The 12,580-nt window shown below is 36.1% G+C and overlaps 1 protein-coding gene across 1 annotated transcript in view; it reads right to left on the bottom strand.

Moving 5' to 3' along the window:
* Positions 1 to 661: 661 nt before the first annotated feature.
* Positions 662 to 12,580, bottom strand: part of evlb (Enah/Vasp-like b) — an 84,108-nt gene continuing 72,189 nt past the window's right edge. Inside the window, exons 2-9 of the mRNA XM_056480652.1 lie at positions 10,516 to 10,799; positions 8,495 to 8,595; positions 7,081 to 7,120; positions 5,568 to 5,598; positions 5,423 to 5,483; positions 4,096 to 4,156; positions 3,967 to 4,024; positions 662 to 1,505 (exon numbers count right to left, since the gene is read on the bottom strand). Coding sequence (XP_056336627.1) covers positions 1,468 to 1,505; positions 3,967 to 4,024; positions 4,096 to 4,156; positions 5,423 to 5,483; positions 5,568 to 5,598; positions 7,081 to 7,120; positions 8,495 to 8,595; positions 10,516 to 10,799 — 674 coding nt within the window. The 3' untranslated portion in view covers positions 662 to 1,467. The remainder of the gene's footprint in view (positions 1,506 to 3,966; positions 4,025 to 4,095; positions 4,157 to 5,422; positions 5,484 to 5,567; positions 5,599 to 7,080; positions 7,121 to 8,494; positions 8,596 to 10,515; positions 10,800 to 12,580) is intronic.

The raw sequence follows: 12,580 nt of genomic DNA on the forward strand, positions 1-12,580 counted from the left end.
CTCTCACTGATGGATTAGAGTTATTATTTAATGTGTTGTTTACGTATATCTAAATATACTTATACGTGTCTGTCTATGGATGCATGTATGTGTGTTATATTATATATAGTTAATATATTTTATCCAGATTTATTATATTATTTGTAAGTTGAAGATAAGTGTTAGCTATTTAGTTTTGAACATTAAAAAAAGAATAAATAGAAATAGAATAGAGATTAGTCTGAGTGTACATTAAGACACATAGTTGATTATATTATGATGCGGACTATACAACATCCTTATGCAGATCTAAACTCAAAACAAACGAGTTTAAATGTGTTTCATTTATTTTGTAAAACTATATTACATAATTGTAGTATTTAAAAAGCAGATTTACACTGTATTCATGTTAGCTAGGCCTGTGCTTGACACACACTGAAGTACGAGTTATATGGTAATTCTTATTTTAGGTTTGTGGCTTTGTATAATCAGATAGTTATTAATAACACACACACACACGTGCCTCATAAACAGATGAAAGTCAGTGTTTCTGGCGTCTTCTTCCTCTCCAGACGTCTCTAACAGGTCAGTGGTGTTATTAATCTGAGTGTTGTTCCTCTATTCCTCATATCCTCAGCTTCAGCACACACACACACACACAAAAGAGATGAAGACACACTCATCCAAGACAAGACATCCTTCACAGTTTATTTCAGTTCCTTTTCAGTGCCATGTATATCTTTTTTATTCATTTTTAAACCAGGAAGCACTTGGTCAGAAAAAAGAAAAGATTAAAACAGAACAATACGTCACCACATCCTTGCAGCCAATAAACATTTTATTAACAACATGATCACAAATACTCCGATGTTTGTTCATTAGACTGAAATAACTGAAGAACTCCTGCGCATCACCTCAGATTAAAAAACTCCTATTAAATACATATTTCATGGCAAAAAAAAGGTTTAAAAAAACTTTTTTAAAAAGTACTGAGAGAGGTAATGAGAAATGTGCTCAGAGAAATTAAAGGCTATTTCTGACGTGATGTGCAAGATATTATTATCATCATCATCATTATTATTATTATTATTATTAATTCCTACAAATCTACCTACATCAAAACACTGCTACTACCACTACTACTACTACAACAACTACTGTAATAATAATAATAATAATATGCATAATAATAACAATGACAAAATGAAAATAGCTAAAAATGACACAACGTTTTTTCTGTTTTCTTCAGTTTCTGCAAAAGACTTTGAAAAGACTGCCACCGAAGATCAACTCGTACCAGAAAACAGTAAGGTCAGTGCAAGTGTCCTTCATTCCACTGAACACATCTAAGGTTGCTGCAACGTTGCAGACATGTTAGAGCAGCGTTTGCTTTAATACGGCTGTAACGCTGCTGGCGGCTTCAGTGGTCGGCTACAGCAGGATCTGCAGGGCTCTCAGAAAAGATGGAGGACCGGGGGATTATGGACATTATGTCGTGCTAATTCTACTGAGTTCATGTCTAATGGCTGAAAAACAAGACAAAACAACATTTGAGTCATTACTGCATATACATTTAGTCACATCCTTTATAAACAGTAGTAAACTAAATGTAATCCAACAGCAGTCCGATTACTTTAGCATAAATATGTAATCTAACAGATTATAATACTGGTGACACATCTCATCATGTAATCAATCAATAACTGATTACAGATCAAAAGTAATCTAAATGTAATCCAAAAGTACTCAGTTTACATTACCTTAAGTGTGTAATCTAACAGATTATATTACTGACAACAAATATAATCATGTAATTTATATTAACTAACTGATTACAGTTCAAATGTAACCCAAATGTAACCTCAGATTACATTACCATAAATTTGTAATCTAGCAGATTGTATTTTTACACATTTTATCATGTAATTTATAACCAGTAACTGATTACAGTTCATGTAATCCAAAAGTACTATGATTATGTTACCATAAATGTGTAATCTAAGAGATTCTATTACTGAATACAAACTTCATCATGTAATCTGTAATCAGTAACAGTTCAAATGTAATCTAAAGGTAATCCAAAAATGGTTAGATTACATTACCACAATTGTGTAATCTATCAGATTATATTACTGACTATACAGTTCATCATGTAGTTTAAATTAAGTAACTGAATGCAGTTTAAAAGTAATCTACATGTAATCCAAAAGTAGTCAGATTACTTTACCATTAAGGTGTAATCTAACAAATCATATTACAGAAACTACACACTCTTCTGATATTTCACGACATACCCAGAGCTGGATAATAGCTATTAATATATGTAATCTGGATCATTTAATCAGATTACAAAATCAAAGTAATTAGAGTTAACTACTTTTTTAAATACCCATAATCAAAGTGTAATCCAAAGGTAATCAGATTACTTTAGCGTAAAAGTGTAATCTAACAGATTATATTACTGAAACTACACACTCGTCTGATATTTCACGACATACCCAGAGCTGGATAACAGCTATTAATATATGTAATCTGGATTATGTAATTAGATTACAAAAATAAGGTTATTAGTGTAAACTACTTTTTAAAAGATTATATTACTGACTACACATCTCAACATGTAATTTATAATCAGTAACTGATCACAGTTCAAATGTAATCCTAAAGTAGTCAGATTACATTATAATAAATGTGTAATCTAACAGATTATATTATTAATTACAGTTTTAGTCAATTTGTAATCAGTAACTGATTAGAGTTCAAAAGTAATCTAAATGTAATCCAAAAGTCCTCTAATGGTTTCCATAAATGATATTATATTACTGCCTACAAATTTCATCATGCAATTTGTAATCAGTAACTGACTGATTACAGTTCAAATGTAATCTGAATGTAATCCAAAAGTACTCAGATTACATTACCTTAAATGTGTAATCTAACAGATTATATTACTGACTACAAATATAATCATGTAATTTATATTAACTAACTGATTACAGTTCAAATGTAACCCAAATGTAACCTCAGATTACATTACCATAAATTTGTAATCTAGCAGATTGTATTTTTACACATTTTATCATGTAATTTATAACCAGTAACTGATTACAGTTCATGTAATCCAAAAGTACTCTGATTATGTTAACATAAATGTGAAATCTAAGAGATTATATTACTGAATACAAATTTCATCATGTAATCTGTAATCAGTAACAGTTCAAATGTAATCTAAAGGTAATCCAAAAATGGTTAGATTACATTACCACAATTCTGTAATCTATCAGATTATATTACTGACTATACAGTTCATCATATAGTTTAAATTAAGTAACTGAATGCAGTTTAAAAGTAATCTACATGTAATCCAAAAGTAGTCAGATTACTTTACCATTAAGGTGTAATCTAACAAATCATATTACTGAAACTACACACTCTTCTGATATTTCACGACATACCCAGAGCTGGATAATAGCTATTAATATATGTAACCTGGATTATGTAATTAGATTACAAAATTAAGGTTATTAGTGTAAACTACTTTTTAAAAGATTATATTACTGACAACACATTTCAACATGTAATTTATAAACAGTAACTGATCACAGTTCAAATGTAATCCTAAAGTAGTCAGATTACATTATAATAAATGTGTAATCTAACAGATTATATTATTAATTACAGTTTTAGTCAAGTAATTAGTAATCAGTAACTGATTACAGTTAAAAAGTAATCTAAATGTAATCCAAAAGTCCTCTAATGGTTTCCATAAATTATATTATATTACTGCCTAAAAATTTCATCATGTAATTTGTAATCAGTAACTGACTGATTACAGTTCAAATGTAATCCAAAAGTACTCAGATTACATTACTATAAATGTGTAATCTAACAGATTATATCACTGAGTACACATTCTGGCAAGTAATTTATAATGGGTATTCACACAGTAATCAGCATGATTTTCAGTAGTAAAACAACCCAACGCACCATCAATGATCTCATCCTTCACCTTGTGTAGTTCCCGAACCACCTCCTCCAGGATCTCCTGTTAATGAAAGCATGTTTAAAGCAGCAGAAACACACAGGAGAGTGTGTGAAAGAGAATATCATCTTTACCTGTTTCATCCGGTCGAAGTCTAACGCGTCTGAATCGCTGATGCTGCCCACCGGTCGAACCCTGCAGATGGATGAAAACACCTCATAAACTCTCAGGGTTTAATAAGGAACTCAAATAGGAAGATAACTCTGCTGTATATGAGGAAACGAATCTTCTGTTAACATCATATCTCAACACTAGGATGGTTAAATTAAGACGTTCCCCCTCAAAACAACAACAAAAATACTCAAATTCCTAAATCTGTTCACCCGGAGCTGTTTCACTGTAATATTCAGTTCGAACGATCAATATTATAGTAAAAAAAGAATCACAGCGTATAGAATAAATAGCATACATTAAAAAAGCTGCAAATAAATTCAACTCTTTAGCATATTTAAATTAACAGCCTAATATACAGAATATATATATATTATTAAGAATTATTATAATTAGAAGTGATCAAATCTCATTTTCTTCAAGGAATAGTTTAAATATACATTCTGATTAGTTATTTACGCCCTTCGTATTAAAGAGCAAGGAGCGCCCCCTGGTGGTCTGACACTACTATGCATATAGGGAGGATCTGCTCTTTGATGATGTTTATTCCACCCTTCATAGAAAGATCAACAATATGGGATATATGTATTTGTTTATTTATTTATGGAATATATGTGTACATATTTATCATTCCTATCATTGTAAGACTATATATGTAAACAGTGTTTAGAAATAAAGAACATGTTGAATCTACGACATATTTTATATATGTAAAATCCAAATATGAAGTTGTATGTCATGTAATTTGCATATTTTTCATATGAATCAGATTTCTTTACAGGACTAAAAACATTATGCAAATTCAGTGGATGAAATAGGATGTCTGAAAGAGACGTCAAAAATCCCCAAATGAGCCTCAAATTTGATTATTTTCATTTTTATTATAGATTTTTTTTTATATTAATTTTAAGTATAGCTAATGTTACATTAACTTCACTAAGGAGTACAGATGACAATGGGTGTGAATTTGACAGTGGGCAGGGCGCTCTGATGGGGTAAGGCTAATCTGACCTGGCTTTGGCAGTGGACGAGGCTAAATTAACCTGACTTTGAATGAGGCAGGGCTAACCTGACCTGATGTTGGAAGTGGGCGGGGCTAAACACACCTGAATTAGCAGTGGACGAGGCTAAATTAACCTGACTTTGACAGAGGCGGGGCTAACCTGACCTGATGTTGAAAGTGGGAGGGGCTGAACATACTTGAATTTGACAATGGACGGGGCTAAATTGACCCTAGTCACAGGTGCGGGTGTGTGTGTGTGTCAGGTGTAGAGTGTGCTTTACTCTCACCTGGACACCAGTGATGATCTCTCGGCTGAGTTTGCTCTGTCCCAGGGTTTCTTCACACCATCTGCACACACACACAGGTTTACACACAGCTCATCAGGTTAAACACACAGCAGAGGTTACAGTGATGATGATTGTAATGTCGCACCTGCAGCGTTCTGTCCACGATTCAGATCATCCTGGAAAACAGTAGAATCAGAACAAGCAGAATATTCTCTCTCTCTCTCTCACACACACACACACACACTCTCTCCACACATTAATATTTCTGTCATTTTATTGTCACATATGCATGATCTGATGTCACAATATAAAAATATATGTTCTTACTTAGAGTTTTTGTTGTGTAAACATATACTGTATATATACACTAACTGGCCACTTTATTAGGTACACATTAACTGGACAATAGAAGATTGGAGAAACGTTGCCTGGTCTGATGAGTCTCCATTTCTGCTGACACATTCAGATGCTCGGGGCAGAATTTGGCCTCAACAACATAAAAGCATGGATCCATCCTGCCTGTAATGGTGTGGGGGAGATCTTTTTTCTTTGGGTCCATTAGTACCAATTGATCATGGTGTCAACACCACAGCCTACCTGAGTATTGTTCTGACCATGTCCATCCCTTTATGAGCACAGTGTCTCCATCTTCTGATGGCTACTTCCAGCAGGATAACGCACCATGTCATAAAGCACCAATCATCTCAGACTGGTTTCTTGAACATGACAATGAGTTCACTGTACTCAAATGGCCTCCACAGTCACCAGAGCTCAATCCAATAGAGCACCTTTGGGATGTGGTGGAAGGGGAGATTGGCATCATGGATGTGCAGCCGACAAATCTGCAGCAGCTGCGTGATGCTATCATGTCAATATGGAGCAAAATCTCTGAGGAATATTTCCAGTAGCTTGTTGAATCTCTGCCATGAAAGATTAAGGCCGTTCTGAAGGCAAAATGGGTCCAACCTGGTACTAGTAAGGTGTACCTAATAAAGTGGCCGGTGAGTGTATTTATATAGTGCAGATTATTGTTAAATTATTGATTAAAATACACATATAATTATGGAAGCCCATTTCTGCAGGGTAAGAAAAAAAACACCTTAAAAAGCTGAAATGATGACTTACAAGTGGAAATGATGATATTTGGAGAAAGTCCTGATTATTATGAGTAGTTTATTATAAATGTTAAGGCATAATTAGACTTTTTTAAATCATAATGTTTTAACCTCTTATCTCTTAATATTGATTTACTGAATCAGATTAGATTATCTCAATCTCTACTTGCTAAAACATCATTTTAACGTTTTATCTCGTTTCAATTTGTCAGAATTTCGACTTTATCTTATTATTCGACTCGTTAAATCACATCTTAAACTTTTCACCTCGTAATTTCCATTTGCTAATTCATAATTTTGACACTGATTTATTCTTCTTACCAGACAGTAATGGGCTTCCATATATGAGTGTGCTGTAAGACCCTTAATAATTACATGCCTAATGACTATTATATTTTACAGCGAGGAACAGAATAAACAGTAAGACTTTTAATTCTCCCATTTCAAACGTGTTTTCCCCCTACGATCATGTTTTGTGTATTAAACTGATCAGATGAGATGATAAAGCTGAAGTAAACACACAACACTCTGCTCTGCACTCACGTTTTGGCTCTCATCCTTCTTCTCATCTGCTGCTTTCCGTCTGTGGGACAGATGTGTAGATGTGTTAAACAGTTTAAAAGGCTGTAATACTCTTAACCAGATGTGATTCACCAGGTTTTCACACGCTTTCAAATTAGCCCCGCCCACTGGGCAGAGCCGATGTAATGATAGGTGGGGCTAATTTAACATTGGGTGGAGCCAGTGTTACAGAGGGCGGGCCTATACTAACATTAAACAGATATTTGAAAGTGGGTGGAGCCAGTGTAAAAGTAGGCTGGGCTATTTTCACCTTAATCAGGCCTGATTTGACACTTGGTGGAGCCAGTGTGACAATAGGAAGTGCTAGGCATTAATTAGGGCTGATTTAACAATGGGTGGAGCCAGATAGTAGGCGGTGCTATTTTTGACATTAATCAGGGATATTTCTTAGTGGGTAGAACAAGTTTAACAGCAGGCGGGGCTATTTTTACATTATTAAAGGCTGATTTGACTGTGGGGGGAGCTAGTGTAACAGTAGGCGGAACTATTTTTACATTGATCAGGGCTAATTGGACAGTGGGTGGAACCACTGGCAATGTAGGCAGGTCTATATTGACATTAATACAGGCTGATTTGACATTGGGTGGAGTCAGTGTGACAGTAGGCGGAGCTATTTTGACATTAATCAGGGTTGATTTAACAGTGGGCGGAGCCAATGTAAAAGTAGATGAGGTGGAGCTATGTAGACATTAATTAGGGCTGATTAATCAAGACATTGAGTGGAGCCAATGGCACAGTAGGCGGGTCTATTTTGACATTAATCATGTTTAATTTGACAGTGGCTCGGACCAGTGTAAAAGTAGGCGGGGGTATTTTGACAAATCAGAACTGATTTGACAGTGGGTGGAGCCAATGTGACAGTAGGTGGGGCTATATTGGCATTAATCATGGCTGATTTGACAGTGGGTGGAGCCATTTAGACAGTGGGTGGGGCTATATTGGCAATAATAATGGCTGATTTGACAGTGGGTGGAGCCAGTGTGACAGACAAGGTGGAACTATGTTGACATTAATCCGAGCAGATTAATCAGGACTTTGAGTGGAGCCAATGACACAGTAGGCAGGTCTACTTTGACGTTAATGAGGGTTAATTTGACAGTGGGTGGGGCCAGTGTGACAGTAGGCAGGTCTATTTTAACAATTCAGAATTGTTTTGACAGTGGGTGGAGCCAATGTGACAGCAGGCGGGGCTATATTTGCAATAATAATGGCTGATTTGACAGTGGGTGGAGCCAGTGTGACAGCAGTCGGGGCTATCTTGACATTAATCTGGGCTGATTTGACAGTGGGTGGAGCTGTCTCAGTCAGAGATCCTTAATTAAGGGCACAGAAACACGTTGTAATAGAGTGTGTTAGTGTGTGTTTCTCTTCTCACCTCCGCGCCAGCAGGGCGTTCATTTCCTCCATCAGTCCTCCACTTCCTCCACTTGTCCGGTTGGCATCATTTTTGGCTCCGGATGCAGAGTTTTCCTCAGGCTGCGACACACACACACACATCAAGCAGAAACACACTCATGAACATAATCAGCTCTCACATGGACACACTTATCTTTAGTGCTGCAACAGATCACACAGCTCATGATTCAGGTCACGTTATGGTTATTGAGTCATAGATCAGGCCATTTTTGCAGATCAGCAGAAACGAGACGAAATAACTTAACAACTATAACTTATAGGACCACTTATATTTTAAATATCAATCAAATCAAGAAGTTACCATCTAAATAAATGTGTAAAATGCACAATTAATATATTCAGTGCAACATGAACAGCCTTCACTACAGCTGCTGATAATGCTAAATGCATAAAATGTAGCATTATAATCTTGCACAAAAACAACACATTACCTTTATTTTTGAGCTTCATTTTCAATAAATGATTCCATAACTCATGAATACTGCATGTTTCATTACTAGATGAATCATATTTGAAGAGTTATTCAGTAACACAGTGTTGGGGAGGTGTTACATTGGAAATGTAATAGATTACAGATGACAAATGACCCTATTTAAAATGTAATCAGTAGTGTACCTTTTCTATTACTTTATAAAAGTAAAGTAGCTGATTACTTCTGATTACTTTATGATTACTTTTAAGTTTCTAATGGATATTTTCAACTAAACCATCTTCAAGTGTTTATACCACGCCGGTGTGACCTTACAGCAGCTCTGTGACCTTATCACGAACAAAGTGTTTACTATTGTTACAAAATCTAAATGTTCGTTAGCTGTGCAGGGGGATTTATGTGGCATTTGCAATTAAAAAATACATCTGAGCTATTTTTGCCATTGTCATTTTTAAATCGAAGCAACTTAAATCCAAGTCAAACAGATCTTAGTGATCGATAAAACTGTCAATGAAACATATGAGGCAGAATAGTTGAGTTATTTACTGTAAATAATATACTGTACTAAACAGAAACACATTACAGTATATAACAGCACAAACAAAAACTACAATAAAAGCAGGTGTTACACATTTACAATACTATAGTCATTCATATTAAAGAGAAATATTTAGGAATGAGCATTATATTGTGTATATATATATAACATTAATAAATTACACTACATAATGTATATGATTAGTAACTATCATGAACTAATAGTAATGACCATAGTAAACTATATATATAGACATCCTCTCCCTCAGTCATCTTTCATCAAGCTAATTCCTCCTGTTAGCCTGATTAGTTGGCGACGTCACCGACCAGAGCGAGAGGTGGCAGTAACACACCAAAAAGTTTGTTGTCGACCGCCGAAAAACAGGAAGAAGAAGAAATGCTAACTCATTATCATATGGCTTTATTGTCATTGGCTAGACACCGGCCTCGCAGTTCCGTGAATGGCGGTGCCGTCACATATTGATCCGCGATTAGTAAATGTAGCTTGTGTGGACGCTACTGCGCTACTTGACTAATAAAATAGCGTCGCTACTGAAAAGCTATTGATTTAGAAAGTAACGACGCTACCGCTACGCTACTGAGAAATGCAGTTAAAGCAGGATAGCAGCGCTTTAATAAATGGCCTTAGCAGAAGGCATCGTGCATATCAGAAACAGGCAAAGCAGCAGATTAATATGATTCAGCATACCCCAGATTTTTAACGGATGTTTTTAATGTAACCCCATTCGTAATCTTTAACATTTGCATAAGGAACTGTAATTCAGTTACACATGTTTATCGAATTACTGTTACTTTTATTTTTTAATGAGATTAATGCCGTTACATGTAACTAGTTACTCCCCAACACTGGTAACACGTTTGATGGCTGGGTGTCGCCACCTACTGGTTAATCAATGTATTTGCAACATGCATCATTTGAATTAATTAGCTACTATGCCATAATCCTGTTATTAAAACAGCAACAACACTTCAGAACAGTTATTTCTCCTGACCCTTTGTACACGCCGTAGTTTGGCTCCGGCGATCATGGCAGCGAGTCCGGTGGGGGCACTGCTGTCATCCTGGGCGGAGCCATGAGCCCCGTATCCGCCCACAGGTAAAGGAGGTGGGGGAGGAGGCGGAGCTCCAGCAGAGGGCAGCGGCGGCACTGGCGGGGGAGGTGGAGGAGGACACGGACCGCCCAATGACAGAGGAGGAGGAACCACACTAGGCGGAGCTACAGACAGAACTGCGGGATGACCCTGAAACGGGGAACCTGATTGGACAGCATATATTACTTTATATAATATTCAGCACACACCCTCATTCACAGCAGAAATGAACAGATTCAGTGATTCAGCAGCCGGGTCAGTGTTCAGTTCAGCTCAGTGCACAACAATATGGCATATTGGGTTTTTATGTGTTATGAACGACAGCAGATGACTGAATAGCTCTATCTGGAAAGACCTCATTAGTTTAGATTGACTGAGATGATTCTGTAGGGGAGAGAAGAATCATAACAAACGTTGAACAGAGAATCATGCGTCAAATATAATGAACTATACAGAGAATTATGAGTTGACCTCTGTTAACTGTGGCAACCTTTACACAATAATCAAGCAGGTTATCAGCTACCGACAGACACCAGTGACGCTCAAGCGCTGGTCATGTGTTTACTCACATTAAGGCTGCGTGTCCTGCAAAGTGTTCTTGCTTTAATACGACTGCACCATACTGAGAATGCAGCGTTTAGCTTTGTATATGAATACAATTTGACTAAATAACTTATTAATATCTCTATTTGTATATATAATATTATTTATATAATGTATATATAATATTTTATAGGGAAAAACTGATCATTTCAGATTGATCTGGGATGATTCTGTAGGCCAGTGCATCTGCATAAATCATAATAATCTACAAATACAGTAAAGAAACAGCTACTCATGAAACGAGCAGTGCCGGAGTCTAACAGTACTCAGGTAAATCCATAATCAAATGTAGAATACCGCCGTGTGCTCTTTACTGTATAAATAATAACTCAATGAAATTATTTGTTATTAAAGCTACAATTCCTAAAGGTTTTTATGGTTCAGTGTTTTCAAAATCCTCCTCCAGTCACAGGCCTCAAAACACAAGATCAATAATATTCCAGACTCAACGTCTGATTCAGCTGTTATCAACTAATGCAGGATCCTAGTGTTCTCTTATTTAGTTAATGTAGTTAAACAAACGTTTAAAGATGCATTAAATTGCTTTATTTCCTCCTATATATAAATAAAACATGTAAAGTTTAGACGACAACAGAAAACAAAGCTCTGATTGAGAAAAGAACGCTTCGTTGGACACACATCCTCAATATTAGCCTATTACCGTAAGATTGACTAGATTATAGGAATCCTGTGTTCGCTGTGAGTATCAGGACAGCAGCTCCGCCTGATTTAGAGCCAGCAAAACCCACATTACAGACACAAATACACAAAGCAGAGCAGAGATCAAGTGGACTAATCAGAGCTGTGGTGTTCTGAGGAGCCTCACAGCATTCAGATTCAATCAAATAACACTGTGTGGTTCTCTTTAGGTGCGTCTCAATCTGCACCCTTGTTCACTAGTTAGTGCACTGATTAGGGTGTTAGCCATTTTAGGTGTAAAAATACTTTGAGTGCACTAAAACACTCGCACCCTAAAAAGATAGCATTGATATGCACACTATATATGCGCCCTTAATAGAAGTTCTGGAGTGTAAATATGAATCACACAACCCAAATCATCCAACATATCAACAAACCAGAGACGTTTACCTGTCAAGAATCTGCTGTTTATTTATTTGTAACATGAGCAAACAGAGCTAGACAGGACAGGGTGAATCTAGCAGACGTTTCTGTTGGTTTAATGGGTGATATGTTGCTGGAATATGAAATAATGGAGTTGTTTAGCTGTAGTGCACTTAAATACTGAATATATTCATTCACTCATCTTCCTTCAGCTTAGTCCCTTTATTCACCACAGTGGAATGAACCGCCAACTATTCCAGCATATGTTTTACACAGCGGATGCCCTTCCAGCTGAAACCAG

This window comes from Danio aesculapii, chromosome 20 (genome assembly GCF_903798145.1).
Source record: "Danio aesculapii chromosome 20, fDanAes4.1, whole genome shotgun sequence".
NCBI classification, from domain to species: domain Eukaryota; kingdom Metazoa; phylum Chordata; class Actinopteri; order Cypriniformes; family Danionidae; genus Danio; species Danio aesculapii.